A 22,185-nucleotide genomic window follows, 5' to 3' on the forward strand; every position below is an offset into this window, starting at 1 on the left:
CACTCCATCCACCACCGACACACAGTAGCAGCAGTGTGTACCATCAACATAAAGCGCTGCAGGAATTCACCAAGGCTCCTTAGACAGCATCTTCCAAACCCATGACCACTACCACCTAGAAGGACAAGGGCAGCAGATAAATGGGAACACCACCACCTGAAAGTTCCACTCCAAGTCACTCACCATCCTGACTTGGAAATATATCGCCATTCCTTCACTGTCGCTGGGTCAAAATCCTGGAACTCCCTTCCTAACAGCACTGTGGGTGTACCTACACCACATGGACTGCAGCGGTTCAAGAAGGCAGCTCACCACCACCTTCTCAAGGGCAACTAGAGATGGGCAATAAATGCTGGCCCAGCCAGCGATGCCTACATCCCGTGAATGAATAAAAAAAATGACTCAATATCGCATTGAACAGCGCATCATTATGTTAGCATTCATGCTTGTGAGGCAGAAAGTCGTGGGTTCAAGCCTCACTCAAGACTTGAGGCCATGATTCAGGCTCACACTCCCAGTGCCAGTATTCCAGTACTGAGGGAGCACTGCACCGTCGTAGTGAGAGTACTAAGGGAGTGCTACACTGTCGGAGGGTCAGTACTGAGGGAGTGCTGTACAGTTGGAGGGTCAGTACTGAGGAGTGTTGCACTGTCAGAGGGTCAGTACTGAGGGAGTGCTGCACTGTCAGAGTGACAGTACTGAGGGAGCACTATGCTGTCGGATGGATAGTACTGTGGGAGTGCTACACTGTCAAAGGGACAGTGGTGAGGGACCACTGCACTGTCAGAGGGACAGTACTGAAGGAGCACTGCACTGTCGGAGGGATAGTACTGAGTAAGTGCTGCGCTGTCGGAGGGACAGTGCTGAGGGAGCACTGCACTGTCAGAAGGAGAGTACTGAGGGAGCACTGCACTGTCAGGAGAGTAGTGAGGGAGCACTGCACTGTCTGATGGAGAGTAGTGAGGGAGCATTGCACTGTTAGATGGAAAGTAGAGAGGGAGCACTGCACTGTCAGATGGAGAGTAGTGAGGGAGCACTGCACTGTTAGATGGAGAGTAGTGAGGGAGCACTGCACTGTCAGATGGAGAGTAGTGATGGAGCACTGCACTGTTAGATGGAGAGTAGAGAGGGAGCACTGCACTGTCAGATGGAGAGTAGTGAGGGAGCACTGTACTGTCAGATGGAGAGTAGTGAGGGAGCAATGCACTGTCAGATGGAGAGTAGTGATGGAGCACTGCACTGTCAGATGGAGAGTAGTGAAGGAGCACTGCACTGTCAGATGGAGAGTAGTGATGGAGCACTGCACTGTCAAATGGAGAGTAGTGAGGGAGCACTGCACTGTTAGATGGAGAGTAGAGAGGGAGCACTGCACTGTCAGATGGAGAGTAGTGAGGGAGCACTGCACTGTCAGATGGAGAGTAGTGATGGAGCACTGCACTGTTAGATGGAGAGTAGTGAGGGAGCACTGCACTGTTAGATGGAGAGTAGTGATGGAGCACTGCACTGTTAGATGGAGAGTAGAGAGGGAGCACTGCACTGTCAGATGGAGAGTAGTGAGGGAGCACTGTACTGTCAGATGGAGAGTAGTGAGGGAGCAATGCACTGTCAGATGGAGAGTAGTGATGGAGCACTGCACTGTCAGATGGAGAGTAGTGAGGGAGCAATGCACTGTCAGATGGAGAGTAGTGATGGAGAACTGCACTGTCAGATGGAGAGTAGTGATGGAGCACTGCACTGTCAGATGGAGAGTAGTGAAGGAGCACTGCACTGTCAGATGGAGAGTAGTGATGGAGCACTGCACTGTCAAATGGAGAGTAGTGAGGGAGCATTGCACTGTTAGATGGAGAGTAGTGATGGAGCACTGCACTGTCAGATGGAGAGTAGTGAGGGAGCACCGCACTGTCAGATGGAGAGTAGTGAGGGAGCACTGCACTGTCAGAAGGAGAGTAGTGAGGGAGCACTGCACTGTCAGATGGAGAGTAGTGAGGGAGCACCGCACTGTCAGATGGAGAGTAGTGAGGGAGCACCGCACTGTCAGATGGAGAGTAGTGATGGAGCACTGCACTGTCAGATGGAGAGTAGTGATGAAGGACTGTGCTGTCAGAGGGACAGTACTGAAGGAGTACTGCATTGCCGGAGCGATAGTACTGCTGGAGCACTGCACTGTTGGAGAGTCAGTACTGAGGAGCTCTACAGAAGGGCAGTATTGAGGGCATGCTGCACTGTTGGAAATGCCATCTTTCAGATAAAACATTAAACCGAAGCCCCATCTACCCTCTCGGGTGGACGTAAAAAATTCCATGGCACTATTTGAAGAACAGCAGAGGAGCTCCCCCCACTCCCCAGTCTCCTTGCCAATATTTACCCCTCAACCAACATCCCTAAAAAAAAGCTTAGCTGGTCATTATCACATTCATGTGTGTGGGATCTTGCTGTGAAAATTGGCTGCTACATTTCCTACGTTATAACTATGACTACACTTCAGAAGTACTTAATTGGCTGTAAATTACATTAGGACCTGCGGTTCTGAAAGGCGCTATATAAATGCAAATCATTTCTTTGAGTGCTGCACCTGCAGCTCTATCAATAGTTAAATTGACTTCCAGTTAATATTAATTATTTTCTTATGTTTATTCTGGCAGCACAAGCAAAGCGATGTGTTTGGACGATCTGCCAGCGACAGAGTCTGATCTTTCCAGCCAGAAACCGGGGCTATACTACGGTGCGGACGATCAGTGCAAGATAGCCTTTGGAGACAAGGCAACCTCCTGTAGTTTCAGCAGACATGACGTTGTAGGTGGAGCCTGGAACTGACCAACACCTCCCACTCTGCTTCAGGCCAAGACTGAAATCCTGGGTCATAGAGTCTTACAGCACTGAAGGAGGCCATTTGGCCCATTGTGCTTGTGCTGGCTCTTTGAAAGAGCTGTCCAGTTATTCCCACTCCCTCCTTTTTTCTCATTGCCCAACAAATTTCACCTTTTCAAGAATTTATTCAATTCCCTTTTCCTGCTTCCACCACCCTTTCAGGCAGCGCATCCCATATCATAACAACTTACCGGGGAGAATTGTTCCGATGGCAGATGGAGGCAGGCCAATTAAGGTCCGCCCAATGTAACACGTGGCCGGTAGCGCTCAGCGCTACCTGTACAGGTAGGGGGGAGGAGGGAGAGTCGGGGCCTGCACTCTTTCGTGCAGGCACGGAGCTGCCTTGGGAAGACTGAATGGTTATGAAAACTTTTTAATAAATAAAGCGAAAACTTATTTAAACATGTCACACGAGCTGGGTCGTGTTTGCGAAGTTAGGAAAACGTATTTATCTATTTTATTAAACCTTCTGGAAACCTCACCCTGCCCATGGATAAGATTTTTTTTTTAAAAATGCGAAGGCCGCCTGGGCTCTTCGCCTGCCCGTTAACCTTAAGGTTGGACGGGCAGCGTTGTTAACAGGTGTAATTACTATTTTAGTGGCCTCAATAGGCCGTTAACAGTTTGGTGGGTGCACAGTGCCTCTGGCCGTGCCTGCTGAATGAAATATCGGAATGACGCGCGGTGACATTGGGACGCACACCTGACATAATCGCGCATCATTTTACACATCGGCATGTCAGGCACGTTCCCGCACGCCAGCCGGAAGCTTCAGCCCACTGTGTAAAATAAGCTCTTCTTTCAGATTTAAGACAATGGGCAGAAGAAGCAGACGGTAGATGAGAAGAATTTCTTTTACTGCTCCAACCTCACCCATTTCGCCAATCTCAGTACCAGCCCTGACCCCACCCATAACCCAGTCTCACCCCCCCACCCATAACCCCGTCTCACCCCCACCCTGTACACTGTCTAGAAATCAGCCCTGCCCTGCCTGGATTTGCACTTGGCAATTGCTGCTGTCTAGGCTTATAGCTTGATATCTTTGTGGAGGGTTAAATGAGAAATCCACACCAATTTGTATTTTCTCTGCTTTGAACTCTCTGTTATGTTCTGCACTGTCCCTAAATACTGGGTGCCTTTGTTTCTGTGCAGGATGTGTGCAATGTTCTATCATGTCACACGGATCCAGCAGACCTTGGCACGTGCACCCGTTTGTTCATTCCCCTGCTGGATGGCACAGAATGCGGCCCTAACAAGGTACAAGTAATGGAGTAATGCTTGTAAAATCTAGGGTACCATCTTGTTAATAATCAATGAAAGGTATCAGTGGGCAGTACTCTCACCTCTGTGACAGATGGTCAGGTGTTTGAGCCCCATTCCATAGACTTGGGCCCATAATCCATGCTGGCACTCCTGAGGGAATGCTGCCCTGTTAGGGAATCAGTACTGACAGAGAACTGCACTGTCAGAGGGTCAGTACTGAAGGAATGCTGCACTGTCAGAATGTCAGTACTGAGGGTGTGCTGCATTGTTGGAAGGTCAATACTGACGGAATGCTGCACTGTCGGAGGGTCAGTACTGAAGGAATGCTGCACTGTCAGAGGGTCAGTACTGAAGGAATGCTGCACTGTCAGAATGTCAGTACTGAGGGTGTGCTGCATTGTTGGAAGGTCAATACTGACGGAATGCTGCACTGTCGGAGGGTCAGTACTGAGGGAGTGCTGCACCGTCAGGGGGTCAGTACTGAGGGAGTGCTGCCCTGTTAGGGGATCAGTACTGAGGGAGCGCTGCACTGTGGGAGGGTCAGTACTGAGGGAGCGCTGCACTGTCATGGGATCAGTACTGAGGGAGCGCTGCACTGTCAGGGGGTCAGTACTGAGGGAGCGCTGCACTGTCAGGGGGTCAGTGCTGAGGGAGCACTGCACTATCAGGGGGTCAGTACTGAGGGAGCGCTGCACTGTCAGAGGGTCAGTACTGAGGGAGCGCTGCACTGTCGGAGGGTCAGTATTGAGGGAGTGCTGCACTGTCAGAGGGTCAGTATTGAGGGAGCACTCACTATCAGGGCACCAGTACTGAAGGGGCATTGCCTTGTCAGAGGGCCAATAATGTTGGAGTGCTGCACTGTTGGAGGGCCAATACTGAGGGGGCACTGCCTTGTTGAAGGTCCCGTCTTTTGGATGAGATGTTAAATTGAGCGCTCATTTGCCTTCTCTGGTGGACATAAAAGATCCAGTGGCACTATTCCGTTGAAGGACAGGCAAGATCTGAATTGTGTCATGACCAATATTTATCCATCAATCAACATCACTATAGAAATAGGTTATCTGGCCATTATCACACTGCTGTTTGTGGGATCCTGCTGTATGTAAATTGGCTGTGGTGTTCATATGTAACCACAGTTACTACAGGTCAATATTACTTTATTGGCTGTGAAGTATTTTGGGATGCCCTAAGGTTGTGAAAGGCACTATAGAAATGCAAGTCTTTCTATCTCTTTGCTTACTAATCGCTCAAGTAGGAAATGGTTTCATCCAATGTTATTTTTGCTCACCAGTGGTGTTTAAGAAGGAGTTGCATGTCTCTAGGGGACCTGGATGTGATTGGAGTCGTTCATGGGGCCTGGTCTAAATGGAGTCCGTTCAGCAGCTGTTCACGGAGTTGTGGGGGAGGCGTCGTTCTACGACAGAGACACTGCAACAATCCAAGGTAGGTGGGATGCCACAGAAAGCAAATACTGTCGGAACAGGAGGAGTCCATTTAGTCTCATGAGCCATTTCCACTTCTGAATTTGACCGTGGCTGATCTGTACCTTAACTCCATTTACTTTGCTCCTTATTCCTTGGCACTGAACAAAAGTCTATCAATCTCAATTTTGAAATTCTCAAATGATCTCCAGCTCTGGAATTCCCTTTTTTAATCTCTCCACCTCACTATCATCCTTCAAGACACTCCTTAAAATCTATCTTGAGCCTAATATTCCTCTATCTGGCTCAATGTCAAATCTTGATTTTTATGCTCCTAGGAAACACTCTGGCAGGTTCTACTACATTAAAGGTGCTATATAAATGCAAGTTGTTGATGTATAGGAGACTGCCGGTCTCTATGTGGTTCAGTACACACCTGGTCTGTGGCTCAGCACTGCTCTGCCTTCATGAACTGAGCCATGATGGAAGCTGTTAATATTCACAGAGATTTTGAGATTTTTTTTTGATTCATAAAGTGTTTCAATTTTTCTAGACCTGCTTTCGGTGGTCATAAGTGTGAGGGATCGGATATGGAGGCAAAAATTTGCAACACACAGGTAAGGGCAATTGTGTCATTCATCAGAATCACAGGCTCTAGGGAACTTTGTATCCAGAGTGTATGCCCAGGCAGGAACCAAGCCCAGGTCGTTTGGGCACATTATATTTAAGGGGCATCCAGCCAGACACTGGACAAGGATATTGGGAGGGACAGAGAGAAAAAAGAGTGACTTTAACTTGTGAGGCATAATTCAGAAAGTTGGGATGGTTTAATTTGCAACAGAGGAAAGCTCAAAGGGTTTTAATTAAAATTCAAAGGGAATTAACAAAGTAGATCTAACAATATACTTCCCTATGGTGAAGTTCAAATTGCGGGGGGAAATGAGAAGCTAGAGGAATTATTTTTCACCCAAAGTGTAAATCAAGCTGAGGAATAAATTTCCAGGGATGGACTGATGTGAAGGCTGAAAATGGGGTTGAACAGCAATTAGATCTGTCTCTGGACAAGTGGGTTTGAAGGATACCAAACTCATGCTGCACCTGTCCTGGGAGTGTTTGATAGGGACAGTGTATAGGGAGCTTTACTCTGTATCTAACCACGTGCTGTACCTGTCCTGGGTGTGTTTGATGGGGACAGTGTAGAGGGAGCTTTACTCCATATCTAACTCTGTGCTGTACCTGTCTTGGGAGTGTTTGATGCTAAGATTGGGGGCATTAAAAATTGCCTAAAAAATTATGCCACTGTTGTTCCAGGTATTTTTTCTGTTACAAACTGTTTTTCCCCTCCTATTCTTTTTGCAGCTTTGCACGGGAACTCAGTTTGATTTCATGGCTACACAGTGCTCTGACACCAACTCTCAGCCCCTCTACCCACCCCCCAGAGCTCCAGTTTACTACAAGTGGCTGCCTGCCCTTGGCTATGCAAAAGGTAAAACATTAACGTACAGTATGTTATTTTTGTGACATCAATGTTAGATGTTTATTTGGATGGAATCCTCTTATAGGAGGCCACTCAGACCACTGTACCACTGGCTCTTTGAAGTAGCTGACATCTCTCATGCTCTTTCCCCATAGCTCTGTAAATGTCTCCTTTCAAACATTTATCCAATTCCCTCTTAAAAGAAACTCCTATTGAATCTTCTTCAGCCCCTTGTCTGACAGTGCATTCCAGAGCACAACTCGCTGAGTAAAAATATTTCTCCTCACTTCCCCTCGAGTACTTTCACAAAGCATTTTAAATCTGAAACACCCCCAACTGAGAGTGACTAGTTTCGTATCTTTAGTATTAGAAACCTCCTGTATGTACATAATCTCAACACATCGATTAAACTGCTGCCTGTAATGATGCTGCTGTTTGTCTATTCCCAGGTAATATGCTGTGTAAGCACATGTGCCGAGTGGAGGGGAAGAGTTTCATGGTGAGCCGACGGGACAGTTTTGTGGATGGGACCAGGTGTGAGATGAGTGACTCAGAGATAACATCATCGTACAGATTGTGTGTCACAGGACGTTGCAGGGTAAATACTAAGTACCAGCCCAATCCCACATCATTGCTGAGAGATCCTAAACACTGGATAGAGGCCTTTAGCTCACACCCAGCATCTTTCACTCTCTGTCCCTCATTCTATGTCCCTTACTCTCAGTGTCTCTCACTCCCCATACCTTGTGCCTAGGGTCTCTCGTGCCCTGTTTTTCAGGTCCAGTGTCCCTTCTTCTCACTGCTTTGTACCAAAGCTTGTGATTTCATTCACTGTGTTACTGATACTGTTGTAAATGTTCTTCTTGTAGATATTTGGCTGTGACGGAAAGCTGGAGTCTGACCAGATGTTGGATAACTGTCGGGTGTGTGGTGGGGATAATTCCAGCTGCAGGAAACTAAGCGGCTCCTACACTGAGGGCACTGCTAGAGGTAACCAGAACTGATGAAGCCAGCTCAGGAAGCTGACCACAACTGCTGATTGTTACTCTGTTTCATCACCGGTGTATGGGTTCCACAGACAACAGTCACACCCTAAAACCTTGCACTTAGTCCTGGCCCAAATGCCCAATTTAAGACTATGAGTTGCAACAGGCTATTCAGCTGTGGAGTGTATCATATCCCAGCCTGATACTGTCTTTACCCCAAAGTCTATACACACAGCTTCCAGCAGAAACCAGTAGAAAAGACCTGGAGTAGGAATAAGAGGAGGCCATTCAGCCCCTCAAGCTTATTCTATCATTCAGTTAGACCATGGCTGATCTGTACCAGAACTCTATTTACATGCCTTGGTTCTATAACCCTTAATACCCTTGCCTAACAAAATCTATCAATCTCAGTTTTAAAAATTTCAATCGACCCCCAACATTTGGGAAGAGAATTCCATTTTTCCACTACCCTGTGTGTGAAGAAGTGTTCTCTGACATCATCCTGAACTGCTTGGCTCTAATATTAATGTTTTGTCCCCTTGTTCTAGACTCCTCCCACCAGAGGAAATAGTTTCTCCCTATTGACCCCATCAAATCCTTTAATCATCTTAACACCTCAATTATATCACCCCTTAATCTTCTATTCTCAAGGGAATACAAGCCTAGTCTGTACAACCTGTGCTCATAATAACTGTCCCCTCCCAAAGGGGGGACATGGATTCGTAGGAATTTAACGACAGAGGTAGGTTCTTTAGCCCATCAAGCCTATTTTCTGTGTGATTCCCACACCTTTGATTCCCTTAGTGCCCTAAAATCTATCGATCTATGTCTTGCACATACTTAATGACCCCACAGTCCTCTGGGGTAACAATTATAAAATATTGCAATTTTCTGAGCAAAAATATTTCTCTTCATCTCAGTCCAAAATGGCTGACCCCTTATCCTGGGCCAATGCCCCCATGTTCTGGTCTCTCCAACCAGGGGAAACGCTATCTCAGCATCCACCCCTGTCAAGATCACTAAGATTTTATGTGTTTCAATGACACCTCCTCTCATTCTTCTAAACCCAAGAGAATATAGACCCAGTTCATTCCATTATTAATTAGCTTCCCCGCTCTCTGTCCCGAATCGCACATGGATGCAGATTGGGGATCTGAAGGAGGGTATCAGGAGGTAGCCTTTGGACTGTGGAATCAAGACCCAACGTGAGTCAGCACATCCAAGAGAGATGAAGGGGGAAAATACTGCCAAACTTGCATTTTGGAATTTTGGGGATCTAGAACATATGATCTTCCAGACGAATTTAGTCAGAAAATGTCCCCACATCAACATCCCTTTGTTCTGGCTCTGGGTTCCTGTAATTACACTGCCCAGAAATCGAGCAGAAGGGTAAAGTTCCACAGCACAGTATGGTGCCAGGGTTCAGGAGAGCCACTGGCACTGGAACAGGGTACAATAAGTTTAAGTGGTGATTGCGTGGCACATTCACTGCAGTGTTCTGCTCACTGCAGCGAGTGTGCAAAAATAACTGACAATGTTTTTCTTTTGAATTATAGAGTATGTCACTTTTCTTGAAGTCCCGCCACGTTCTACCAATATCCGAGTCTCCAACAGCCAGGCTGTGTTTTCCCATCTGGGTAAGGCATCAGGAAGAAATTCAATCATCTTCAGTGAAAAGGGGGAAAATCAGTGAGCCCCAGACCCAGCCCCTCAGATGCATGATCAGGACCAACAGTGGAGAGGGAGTGGAACTTAAAACCAGATAGAGGACAATCAAGATGTCATAAATGGAATGATAAAATTAATATTGTATTTACCAAAATTATTTAGAACATCACAGCATTTACAGAAAATTTCACTGAATTTACATGATATTAAAAGAATTTCATACAATGCACATGAGGTCCATAAAAATTTACATCAAATTACATAGAATGTACAACACAGAAACAAGCCATTCAGCCTATCTGGTTGATGCCAGTGCTTATACTCTATGTGACCTTTCTCCCACCCTACTTCATCACACTCTATCACAATATCCTTCTATTCCTTTCTCCAGCTTTCCTTTAAATATATCATTGCCATTCACCTCAGCCACTCCCTGTGGTAGTGAGTTCCACATTCTCACCACTCGCTGGGCAAAGGAATTTCTCCTAAATTTCCAATTGGATTTATTAATGACTATCATATTTTGATGGCCTCACATTTTGGACTGTGGAAACATCTTCTCCACGTTAACCCTATCAAACCACTTTTCTAATAGGTTACCTCTCAGCCTTCTCTTTTTTAGGGAAAAGAGCTCCAGGTGTTCAATCTTTCCCGATCAGTATAATCTCTCAATTCCAGTATCATCCTTGTGAATCTTTGTGCACCTTCTTCAGTGCCTCCATATCTTTTTTATAATATGGAGACCACAACTAGGTTAAAGCCCCAGTTCTCTCAGCATTAACCTGCAGAGTCTATTGAGGGTACCTGAGTAACAGAGGAGGGGGACCACCATGGAATACAATATTCTCAGCAGGGATAATGCCTGACCTGCCTATCTGAAGGAAACCCTGCTGCCTTTCGATAGGATCCTTGACATCTGCAATTTAAAATCACAGTTGGTTATATTGAGCAGGAATGAACTGACTAAGACTCATCCCTCACTATCTCCATAATCTCCTCCAGCCCCACAACCTTCCGAGATCTCTGCACTCTTCCAATTCTGGCCTCTTGCGCATCCTTGATTTCCATCGTCCCACCATTGCCTGGGTGCTAAGCTTTGGAATTCCCTCCTTCAACCTCTCCACATCATTATCCTCCTTTAAGACACTCCTTTAAAACCTACTTCTTTGATCCAGCTTTTTTCCATCTGTCTAATATTTCCTCATGCGACTTTTTAAAAAATTCACTCATGGGATGTGTGTACTGCTGGCAAGGCCAGCATTAATTTCAGTCACTAATTGGCCTTGAGAAGATGTTGGTGAACTGCCTTTTTGAATGCAACTGAGGGGCTTGCTAGACCATTTCAGAGGGCAATTAAGAGTCAACCACCTTCCTGTAGGTCTGGAGTCACATGTAGGTCAGACCAGGTAAGGGTGGCAGACTTTTTTCCCTAAAGGACATTAATGAACCAGATGGATTTTTAACCACAATTTGGTAGTTTCATGGTCACCATTGCTGATGAGCTTTTTCTTTAATTCCACATTTATTTAGTTAATAGAATTTAACTTCTCCAACTGCCATGCTGGGATTTGAGCTCATCTCTCTGGATCATTAGTCTAGGCCTTTGTATTCCAGTCCAGCAACATAACCACGATAATATAAAAGCAAAATACTGCGGATACTGGAAATCTGAAACAAAAACAAAAATTGCTGGAAGAACTCAGCAGGTCTAATAGCATCTGTGGAGAGAAAGACAGAGCTAATGTTTCAAGTCCATATGACCCTTTTTCAGAACTAATGTGAAGTAAAAATGTGGTGAAATATATACTGTATAATGGAGGTGGGACAGGTGAAGCTGGATAGAAGGCCAGTGATAGGTGGAGGCAGGAGAGAGTTTGTAAAAGATGTCATAAACAAAAGGACAAACAGGTGTTAATGGTGGTGATATTGGCTAAAGGAGGTGCTAATGGTGACATTAAGAGTAGAAAACAGAATGAGCAAGTGACAGATGGCCCTAGTGGGGGTGGGGGGAGGGGACAGTGTGGGAGAAAAGATCGAAATAGTCTAAAAGGTGGGGATAATACAATGAATGGAAATAAATTAAAAAATAATAATAATAGAAATAGGTGGGGAAAAAAATAGATTTATAAAAAAATTTAAAATAAATATTTGAAAAAAGGGGATCAAAAAGGGATGAAGGTGGCGGAGAGAGTTCATGGTCTGAAGTTGTTGAACTCAATGTTAAGTATGGAAGGCTGTAAAGTGCCTTCATAACCACCATGCTACTGTATACCCTGCACACCGGCCCCCATACCTGTTGCTGTCAGATTTTGTGTCTGATTACTCCTCCTGTTTAATGCCCTGGGACATTAAAGATACTATATAAATGCAAGTTGTTGTGGTTGTTACAGGGGTAAAGGTGAAAGGTCACTATGTGGTCGCCGGTGCCCAGAAGATCTCACACAATGTTTCATACCCAAGCATCTTGGAGGACAACAGGATTGTGTACCGGTTATACCTGACCCAAAAGAAATTGCCAGACATAGAGGAGATATTCATTGATGGACCCACGGGCGACACCATTGAAATACAGGTGGGGGTGAGAGAAAAGAAAATCATTCACTAATGACTGCTCCCAAACACGTTTCCAATGCAATTTTTGGCAAAAGAATAATTAGACAGTACATAGCCGAACGTGTCAGTGCTGCATTTATAGGGATCGCTGCATTGTCAGAGCATCAGTACTGAGGGAGTACTGCACTATCGGAAGGTCAGTGCTGAGGAAGTGCCACACTGCCAGAGGGTCAGTACTGAGGGAGTGCTGCACTGTCAGAGCGTCAGTACTGAGGGAGTGCTGCACTGTCAGAAGGTCAGTACTGAGGGAGTGCTGCACTGTCGGAAGGTCGGTACTGAGGGAGTGCTGCACTGTCAGAAGGTCGGTACTGAGGGAGTGCAGCACTGTCAGAGCATCAGTACTAAGCGTCAGAGGGTCAGTACTGAGGGTGTGTTGCACTGTCGGAAGGTCTGCACTGAGGGAGTGCCGCACTGTCGGAGGGTCAGTACTGAGGGAGCACTGGATTGTTGGAAAAGGCATCTTCAAATTTTCAAATCCCAAGCAATGACGTTTTAATGCACCAGGGACCAGGGGCATTCCTGGGCACCCCAAGTATTTGTAAAATTACCCCCATTGTTTTTTTCCTTGTAATCCCAGGTGTATCGGAAATACGGGAAGCAGTATGGAGATATTGTAAATCCCAATATCACTTACAGCCTGTATGTTCCGAAGCAAGAAGATTCATACATTTGGCTCCAAGTTAATGAATCTTGTTCAGCAAGCTGCGGGCCAGGTGAGGAATCCCATTAACCTTGTTCCATCATTTCATGCAGTAGCCACACCAACTATTATTGTTTAATCAGCATTATAAGGGCCATGCAATATGTAACTGTATGGAGTCACTGTTCATTCAGGAAAGGGTTACTTACTGTGTATGTTACTGTATTCACTGACTATTCAGCAAGATACAGGTCATTCACTGTGTAACTCTATGGAATCACTGCTTATGCAGGGTAAGGATTCTAATCTGTGCAACTGTCCATTTGCTGCTCTGTAGAGCTGCATGACTGAGGATACTGTTTATGAAGTGTTTTGTTCTTTTGCAGGAAATGTGAGGATCCATTATGAATGTATTGAACGCAGCACAGAGGAAAGGGTAAAACAGCAGCACTGTTTACAGTCAGCAAGGCCTGCTGCTAGGCTGGAGCCTTGTAACCTTGCACCATGCCCTCCAGGGTAAGGCCACTTGGCAAAATCGCCCACAGCAAAACAGGTTTTCAATCCGTTTTTTCCCCCATTCCTCACACACCGACTCTCACTGAGGTACAGGTCCCACACACACCGACTCTCACTGCGGTACGGGTCCCACACACACCGACTCTCACTGGGGTACCTGTCCCACACACACTGACTCTCACTGGGGTACCGGTCCCACACACACTGACTCTCACTGGGGTACGGGTCCCACACACACTGACTCTCACTGGGTACGGGTCCCACACACACTGACTCTCACTGGGGTACGGGTCCCACACACACTGACTCTCACTGGGGTACGGGTCCCACACACACTGGCTCTCACTGGGGTACGGGCTCCACACGCACTTACTGTATCTCCAGTACCCCACCAAATTGGGCATTCTCCAATGTGATGCCAGACATTGATATCAGCAGGATGTTTAAGCATGGGGCTGGGACTCTAAGCTCAATAGTGTCCTCAGCTGATGTCCAGACAGAACAGGAATTTTGACAGGTCTTTCCCCTTCCTAATCCAGTAATATTTGCACTGTAGCTGCTGTCCTGCTGAGATCAGTTAAAACTGAGTATGGGTCTTCCTGGTCTCAGTCTCTTAGTGCCACAATCTCAGATGCATTTACGAATTGAACCTTCAGGAATACTCCAGAACATTAACGTGCCTGATTTAAAGTGGGGAAACATAATGATTTAAGGACGTCATCCTTTTCATTGAATAAAACAGTCAGGAGTAGGCCACTCGGCTCATCTTGTCCATGCTGACTTGCAAAGAGTTCTTGTCCCGCTCTCCTGCTCTTCCTCCATATCTCCGCAAATTTTCCCCTTCAATTATTCATCCAGTTCCCCTTTTGAACGTTCCTATTGAATCTGCTTCCACCGCCCTTTCAGGCAGCGCCTTCCAGATCACAACAACTCACTGCGTAAAAAAAATTCTCATCTCCCCTCTGGTTCTTTTGCCGATTGCTTACACTTTTGTGTCACTCTGATTACTGACCCTCCTGCCACTGGAAACAGTTTCTCCTTATTTATTCTGTCAAAACCCTTCATACGCTCTATTAAATCTCCTCTTAACCCTGTGTCACAAACCTGAAATGTTAACTCTGTTTTTCTCTCCACACATGCTGCCTGACCTGCTGAGTATTTCCAATACCTTCTGCTTTAATTTCTGTTTCACCCTTTCTGCCAACTCAGGTGTGCTGGGTGGCCCCTGAACTTTCTAATTAGTAATGAATCCCTTAGACAGAAAAACCCAATGTACAGGCCTGTGACTTTTCCTTGTTCTCACCCCATGTCTGTGTAGGTGGGAGTTGGGTGAGTTTGGTGAGTGCAGTGTCTCCTGTGGTGGAGGTCAGCGAGAAAGGGACATTCATTGCCTGAAGCAAGAGGCACTCGAGAGGCAACAGACATCTGATATGGACTGTGCTGACTTTCCCAGACCTGAGTCAGTGGAAATGTGTAATAGCCAACCTTGCCCTGCCAGGTAAGTGGGTCACACTGGGAGTGAGGAGCATCAGAAATGAGGAACTTTGGGAGTGAGGTGCCTTGTGATTCATAAATCGCTCATGAAGAAGAATGGACCAGTTTCATCTCCCTGTTCTGATCCTGGCCCAGGTACAGTTTGATTCCTGGACCTGCTGGGCACAGTATCAGATGGACTGGGAGCAGTGTGTTAGTCACAAGCAGTGTGATGGGAAAGCTGTGGGGAACACAGTCACTGACACAGGCAGCTGGAGGTTTCAGGCAGAATAATGTAGCAGGTCAGGAATGAGCTGGAGGCGTTTTACTGCTCACGTGACACTGATAGGTTTGAGGAAGTTGTGCTAAAGGAGGAATGTCGACCCCTGGAGCAGTTGCATGGGGCGGAACATTGTTTCTTTGACCCTTGTTCCCCCCTCCCCCAGGTATCAACACAAATTCTCATTTATTTGTATGTCTGTAGTGAAGCAAGCTGAAGAAGGGCAGTGAAGAGGGAACACTACTCTGTACCTAATCCCATGCTGTACCTGTCCTGGGAGTGTTTGATGGGGACAGTGTAGAGGGAGCTTTACTCTGTATATAACCCCGTGCTGTACCTGTCCTGGGAGTGTTTGATGGGGACAGTGTAGAGGGAGCTTTACTCTGTATCTAACCCCGTGCTGCACCTGTCCTGGGAGTGTTTAGTGGGATAGCGTGGAGGAAGCTTTACTCTGTATCTAACCCCGTGCTGTACCTGTCCTGGGAGTGGTTGACGGGGACAGTGTAGAGGGAGTTTTACTCTGTATCTAACCCCGTGCTGCACCTGTCCTGGGAGCGTTTGATGAGGACAGTGAAGAGGGAACTCTACTCTGTACCTAACCCCATGCTGTACCTGTCCTGGGAGTGTTTGATGGGACAGTGGAGAGTCACTGGATTCAGATCAGGAGTGGGAGCCTCGGCTGAATTTCCCCTCCCTCTCCTAGGCTGTTGAAGTTCAGTACCACAGTCAGTTGTGTCACTACTCGGGCCTCCAGTGGACTCAGGCTTTACTGTTTTATATAGCAGCCTGTCCAGAGAAGCTATCAGGCAGTTCAATGCACCTGCTCAGCCTTGTTTTTCCCATCTATTGATTTCAGGTGGACAGTTTCAGAGTGGGGCATCTGTTCCACTTCCTGTGGAGTTGGAATTGCCGAGAGGTCAGTTACCTGTGTCCAGTTCGTTAATGGGACAGACATAGATGTGAATGTGACACTGTGTCCAACAGCAGCGCAGCCCCTGGGGGTATCACCATGTAACGTGGGCATCTGTCCCTCCCAACTGGGCCAGATGCCCTGGTCAGAGGTAAATGATTTCTTCAAGCCCAGCAACTCTTAGTTTTAGTCTGTGCAAGTGTTTATGTGTGTGCACCCGAGCCTGTGAGTGTGTTAGTGTGTGTGTGTGTGTGTGTGTGTATGTGTGTGTGCGTGAGTGCATGTGTGTGTCCCAGGAAGTGTCCGTTATGTGGCCCTCAGTTTCAATCTTTTACCTTGTATTTTTTGTAAAGAGCGATTATTATACACCTATTCAGGGAAATAAAGGACAAGTGTATTCAGTCCCTTACTCAATTATACCAGCTACCTTAAATTACATTTACACTAAAGTAGAAAAATATGGAACAGAGTCTCACACTAGCTGTTCAAATAGCGATGTCAGCATGGCTCTATTGGTAGAATTCAGATTGCTAATCCAAATGATTGTGGGTTCAAATCTCATTCGAGAAAATAAATCAAGGCTGACGTGGTACTGAAGTACTGAGGGAGTGCTGCACTGTCAGAGGGTCAGTGCTGCACTGTCAGAGGCTCAGGACTGAGGGAGTGCTGCAGTGTCAGAGGGTCAGGGCTGAGGGAGCACCGCAGTGTCAGAGGGTCTGTACTGAGGGACACCGCACTGTCGGAGGGTCAGTACTGAGGGAGTGCTGCACTCTCAGAGGGGCTGTACCTGGTGAGTTCAGCACTGTTGGGGCTGCTGTCTTTTAAAAAGTCTCCCCTCTAACAATCAAGTAAATGAAAAAATCCCCTTTCACTTTTGTGAAAAGAGTAGGAGAGCTCTCAAGTGCACTCCTTCAACCAACTCCACCCACAAACAGTGATGTCATTAAGATAAAAGCAAAAAACTGCGGATGCTGGAAATCCAAAACAAAAATAAAAATTAGCCATATGGACTCGAAACGTTAACTGTGTTCCTCTCCGCAGATGCTGTCAGACCTGCTGAGTTTTTCCAGGTATTTTTATTTTTGTTATTGATGTCATTGTTGTTCATAGTTGTTAAATGGATTCAAGCTGTGAAGGTTTGTTCACAGGTTTATTCACAGGACACAGCGTTATCGAGCTCTGCCTCCTAATTATCCACCTAGTGTCCCAACTGATTCATTATATTCTTTTGAGTATAGTAATTAACAAATCGACAGCTCCTTAAAGGGGCACTGTAGCTAAAAGCAAAAATTTCAATGGAAACTTATCAAAGGAAGATGGTTGTGGTTGTTGGAGATGAATCATCTCAGCTCCAGGACGTCACTACAGGAGCTCCTCAGGGTAGTTTCCTTGACCCAATCATATTCAGCTGTTTCATCAATGATCTTCTTTCCATCATAAGATCAGAAGTGGGGATGTTCAGTGATGATTGCACAATGTTCAGCATTATTCACGACTCCTCAGATACTGAGCAAATGAAGTAAGACCTGGACAATATTCAGGCTTGGGCTGACAAGTGGGAGGTAACATTTGCGCCACACATGTGCCAGGCAATGACCATCTCCAACTAGAGAGAATCCAACCATTGCCCCTTGATGTTCAATGGCATTACCATAACTGAATCCCCCACTATCAACATCCTGGGGGTTACCATTGACCAGAAAGTGAACTGGACTAGCCATATAAATACTGTGGCTACAAGAGCAGGTCAGAGGCTAGGAATCCCACAACAGGTAACTCCCTTTCTGACTCCACAAAGCCTGTTCATCATCTACAAGGCACAAGTCAGGAGTGTGATGGAATACTCTCCACTTGCCTGGATGAGTGTAGCTCCCACAACACTCAAGAAGCTTGATACCATCCAGGACAAAGCAGCCCATTAGATTGGCACCCCATCCACAATCATTCAATCTCTGTACCACCAACGCACAGTAGCAGCAGTGTGTACCACCTACAAGATGGGCTGCAGGAACTCAACAAGGTTCCTTAGACAGCACTTTCCAAACCCATGACCACTGCCATCTAGAAGGACAAGGGCAGCAGGCACATGGGAACACCACCACCTGGAAGTTCCCCTCCAAACTGTTCACCACCCTGACTTGGAAATATATCGCCGTTCCTTTACTGTCGCTGGGTCAAAATCTTGGAACTCCCTCCTTAACAGCACTGTGTGTGTACCCACACCACATGGACTGCAGTGGTTCAAGAGGCAGCTCACCACCACTTTCACAAGGGCAATTAGGGATGGGCAATAAATGCTGGCCTAGCCAGCGATTCCCACATCACATAAATAATTTTTTTAAAAGATTTAAAATATCTGCTCTCAGTCCTTAATCAAACAATGTCTATCTGCTGTTGATCTTTAACAACATAATCAACCAACCATTGACAATGGGATTTTTCCTGTAAAAAATGGCTGCTACTTGAAAATAATCTATTGGCTGTGAAGCAGTTTGAGATCTCTGGAGGATGTAAGAGTGATGCATTTTGGTAGGTTGAGCGAGGAGCGGCAATATGGGCAATATAACATAAATGGTACAATTTGAAAGAGGGTGCAGGAATAAAGAGTGTCTACATGAATCTTTGAAGGTGGCAGGACAGGTTGAGAAAACTGTTTAGTAAAACCACACTTTAGGAAGGATGTCCAAAGCCTTGGAGAGGGTGCAGAGCAGATTTACTAGAATGATTCCAGGGATGAGGAATTTCAGTTATGTGGAGAGACTGGTGAAACAGGAGGAGGCAGTGGCGTAGTGATGTCACTGGACCAGTGTCCCAGAGACCCAGAATAATGGTCTAGGGACCCGGGTTCGAATTTGAATTCAATAAATATCTGGGATTAAAAGTCTAATGATGAAAACATGAAACCACGAAACCACCATCTGGTTCACTAATGCCCTTTAGTGAAGGAAATCTGCCATCCCTACCTGGTCTGACCTACGTGTGACTCCAGACTGCCCTCTGCGCAAGGGCAAATAGGGAATGGGCAATAAATGCTGGCCTATGAGTGAATAATAAAAAAAACTCCCTAGAGGAGAAAAGATTAAGGGAAAATTCAATAGAAGCATTCAAATTAATGAAGGATTTTGATAGAGGAGGAATAAGGAGGAACTGTTTTCACTGACAGGACGATACAGAATTATGGTAACTGTAAAAGGAACCAGAGGCACATGAGGAGAATTTTTTTACACAGTGAGTTGTGAGTTGTTGTGATCTGGAATGCCCTGCCTGAAAGGGTGGTGGAAGCAGATAAGCAGATTCATAATAACTTGGATAGATATCTGAAATAAAAAAAAATTACAGGCTGTGGGCAAAAAGCAGGAGAGTGGAACTTTTAAAGAGCTGGCATTGCCATGAGGAGCCAAATGTCTTCCTTCTGTGCTATATTTTTGTATGTAATAAGATATGTGAAGCATGTCTGTACAAGTTTTTTTTCCTGCTGTTCCAGGTGTTCAAACAATTGGGGAGAGAGACTGGAAATATCACGAATACCTCAGCCACTTCAGACATCCTGAGTGAGAGGCGCACTTACCTCTGGGTTCCTATAATGGGGCATTGTTCTGTTACCTGTGGCAAAGGTGATGGTGTGACAATATTCATGCTGAAGTAACTGCTATTGCTTGATTCAAATAAATAGACATTGCAAGTGCCTCCCTGATCCCCAGCCACAACCACACCCTCTCCTCTCCTTAACACCTTACTGTAGATCACAGTAAATAAGTCGATTCGCTGTATAAGACTGCACCATTTTTCTGGCCCCAAAATTCATAAATTTAGTGTACAAGTCGATTCCCCTTTTCAGCCACGACACGCTATACTCACATTAGTAGTCAGCCTCAATTTGTCACCCACAAATGGATGTTTTCCTTACTGGTACCTTATAACTGGGTGCAAGGCACCAAGCAGGTGATATGGGCAGTATTGCAAAGATACGCATGAGTTTAAGATATGCCTACACAGAGCAGATTCTGCATGGTGAATGCCAAAGATGGCGACCACCCACACTCACACCAGCAGTTCACTTTTATACTCAGCATATAAGTTGACCCTATTTTTGGAAGAGATTTTCAAGGCTTCGATTGTTGACTCATATGCCAACATCTATGGTACATCACAGCAAGCCTAATCCCACATGCACACACTTACTGCAGGAGTCACTCAATTGTTATCAGGATGGAAGCTGGAGCACTTACCCAGGGACACACAGGTCAGTCAGCTAATTCAGTACGTACAGACTTCATCTGTGTACCTGTCTTTCACCAAACATTCAGCCGAACAACAGAGCTACAAGAGGGAACTCTTTTTCTTTATTTTGGATTCCAGAATCCTCTTCTGGGTTTTGTAAGTTGTTAATCTATTCTGCAGCCTTCAGGACAAGATGATAGGACCAATTACAAATTAGATCTCTGTTGCTGCCAGCCTATATCATAGTGGGTAATGCAGGACCACTACACTACTCCACACTCTGTGAACTGGCAGCACCATAAATAATCATGAAGTCAACTGGTTCACTAATGTCTGTTACGGGAGGAAACCTGCCATCCTTCCCCTGTCTGGCCTACACCAGTTCCCAGCCATGCCATTGACTCCATGCACCATGCCATTGACTCAATGCACCTTCTGGAAGAATTGCAGCCATTATTTTCACAGGCAATCACAGTACCCAGACAATGTTTCCTGCCGTTCAGTCTGGCCCTAATCAGAGTATAAATAAAACTTCCTAATCCTTTTCCCTCTCCCTCTGCTGCTTCAAGAAGTATTATTTTGGATTTATTTCTTGACCCCAGTAAGCCCTTTCACAAGAGCACAGGTCAGAACTCATCTGGAGTAACTGCCTTGGGCACCAAACTGCAGGAAGGATATATTGACCTTAGAAGTGCAGTGCAAAGACACTAGAGTGATATCAGGGCTAAAAAAGTTATATATCATAAGGTCAGGTTGCTTAGACTAGCCTTGTATTTCCTCATGTATAGAAGATTAAGGGGTATTCTAATCCAGCTGTTAAAGATTATTGAAGGAGTTGATAGGGCAGGTTGAGAGAAATGATTTCTTCTAGTGGGGGGTAGGTGTGGCAGCAGCAGAGGAGTCCAGAACCTTAAAATTAGAACCAGACCGTCCAGAAAGCAATTTTTCACACAAAGGGGAGTGGAAATCTGAAACTGTCTCCACCCCTCCCCTCCCCCCACCAAAAAGCTGTTGAGGCTGAGGGTCAATTGAAAATTTCAAAACTGAAATTGATGGATTTTTGTTAAGTAAAGGGATAAGGGTCACAGAACCAAGACAGTTAAATGAAATTAAGATTACAGATCATCCATGATCTAACTAAACTGCCGAACCGGCTCGAGGGGCTGAATGGCCTCCTTGTCTTCCTATGTTTACTTCCACAAGATCCCCTCTGTGATGTCTGTGAGGCTGAATAGCTTGGTCTTGTCTTTCAGCTCATCCCTCCCAACAAGGCACAGGTTCCACCCCTCACCAAAAGGAAAAGATTTGTACAAATGGTGGCTTGCAAGGTCAGAGGCCTTTTGAACTGAATTGGAGTTATACTAACAACTGTTATCTGTCTGCAGGAATAGTAGATGTCAGGTACATGTGCACTGATCCTGAGACCAGGGAGGAAGTGCAGCAGGAACTTTGCCATCAGAACTTCCAGACTCACATGAGCTACATGCGGTGCACCAGGAAAGCCTGTCCCCCCCAGTAAGTCTTAGTGTGGCATCACCAAGTGAACTGTTACTCTGGTCAAACTCCCCACTTCCACCACAGCTTAAGCACTAGGCCCACATACACCAAAGGAGACTTAAATCAGCTCAGTGCAGAAGTCAGGCACCCTCTGCATAATGGCATCCCATTGAATAGTCAACATCAAACACTCCCAGGGCAGGTACAACATGGGGTTAGATACAGAGTAAAGCTCCCTCTACACTGTCCCCATCAAACACTCCCAGGACAGGTACAACATGGGGTTAGATACAGAGTAAAGCTCCCTCTACACTGTCCACATTAAACACTTCCAGTAAAATTGATTATAAAT

At 45.9% G+C, this 22,185-nt stretch overlaps 1 protein-coding gene across 1 annotated transcript in view; it reads left to right on the forward strand.

Moving 5' to 3' along the window:
• The first annotated feature begins 2,470 nt into the window (after positions 1 to 2,470).
• Positions 2,471 to 22,185, forward strand: part of adamts13 (ADAM metallopeptidase with thrombospondin type 1 motif, 13) — a 40,933-nt gene continuing 21,218 nt past the window's right edge. Inside the window, exons 1-16 of the mRNA XM_041194454.1 lie at positions 2,471 to 2,487; positions 2,643 to 2,793; positions 4,021 to 4,125; positions 5,423 to 5,574; positions 6,106 to 6,169; positions 6,912 to 7,038; positions 7,479 to 7,627; positions 7,899 to 8,019; positions 9,572 to 9,652; positions 12,074 to 12,255; positions 12,874 to 13,009; positions 13,323 to 13,452; positions 14,771 to 14,950; positions 16,062 to 16,266; positions 19,600 to 19,729; positions 21,722 to 21,851. Of these exons, the coding sequence (XP_041050388.1) occupies positions 2,471 to 2,487; positions 2,643 to 2,793; positions 4,021 to 4,125; positions 5,423 to 5,574; positions 6,106 to 6,169; positions 6,912 to 7,038; positions 7,479 to 7,627; positions 7,899 to 8,019; positions 9,572 to 9,652; positions 12,074 to 12,255; positions 12,874 to 13,009; positions 13,323 to 13,452; positions 14,771 to 14,950; positions 16,062 to 16,266; positions 19,600 to 19,729; positions 21,722 to 21,851 (2,060 nt within the window). The remainder of the gene's footprint in view (positions 2,488 to 2,642; positions 2,794 to 4,020; positions 4,126 to 5,422; positions 5,575 to 6,105; positions 6,170 to 6,911; positions 7,039 to 7,478; positions 7,628 to 7,898; positions 8,020 to 9,571; positions 9,653 to 12,073; positions 12,256 to 12,873; positions 13,010 to 13,322; positions 13,453 to 14,770; positions 14,951 to 16,061; positions 16,267 to 19,599; positions 19,730 to 21,721; positions 21,852 to 22,185) is intronic.

Source organism: Carcharodon carcharias, chromosome 8 (genome assembly GCF_017639515.1).
Source record: "Carcharodon carcharias isolate sCarCar2 chromosome 8, sCarCar2.pri, whole genome shotgun sequence".
NCBI classification, from domain to species: domain Eukaryota; kingdom Metazoa; phylum Chordata; class Chondrichthyes; order Lamniformes; family Lamnidae; genus Carcharodon; species Carcharodon carcharias.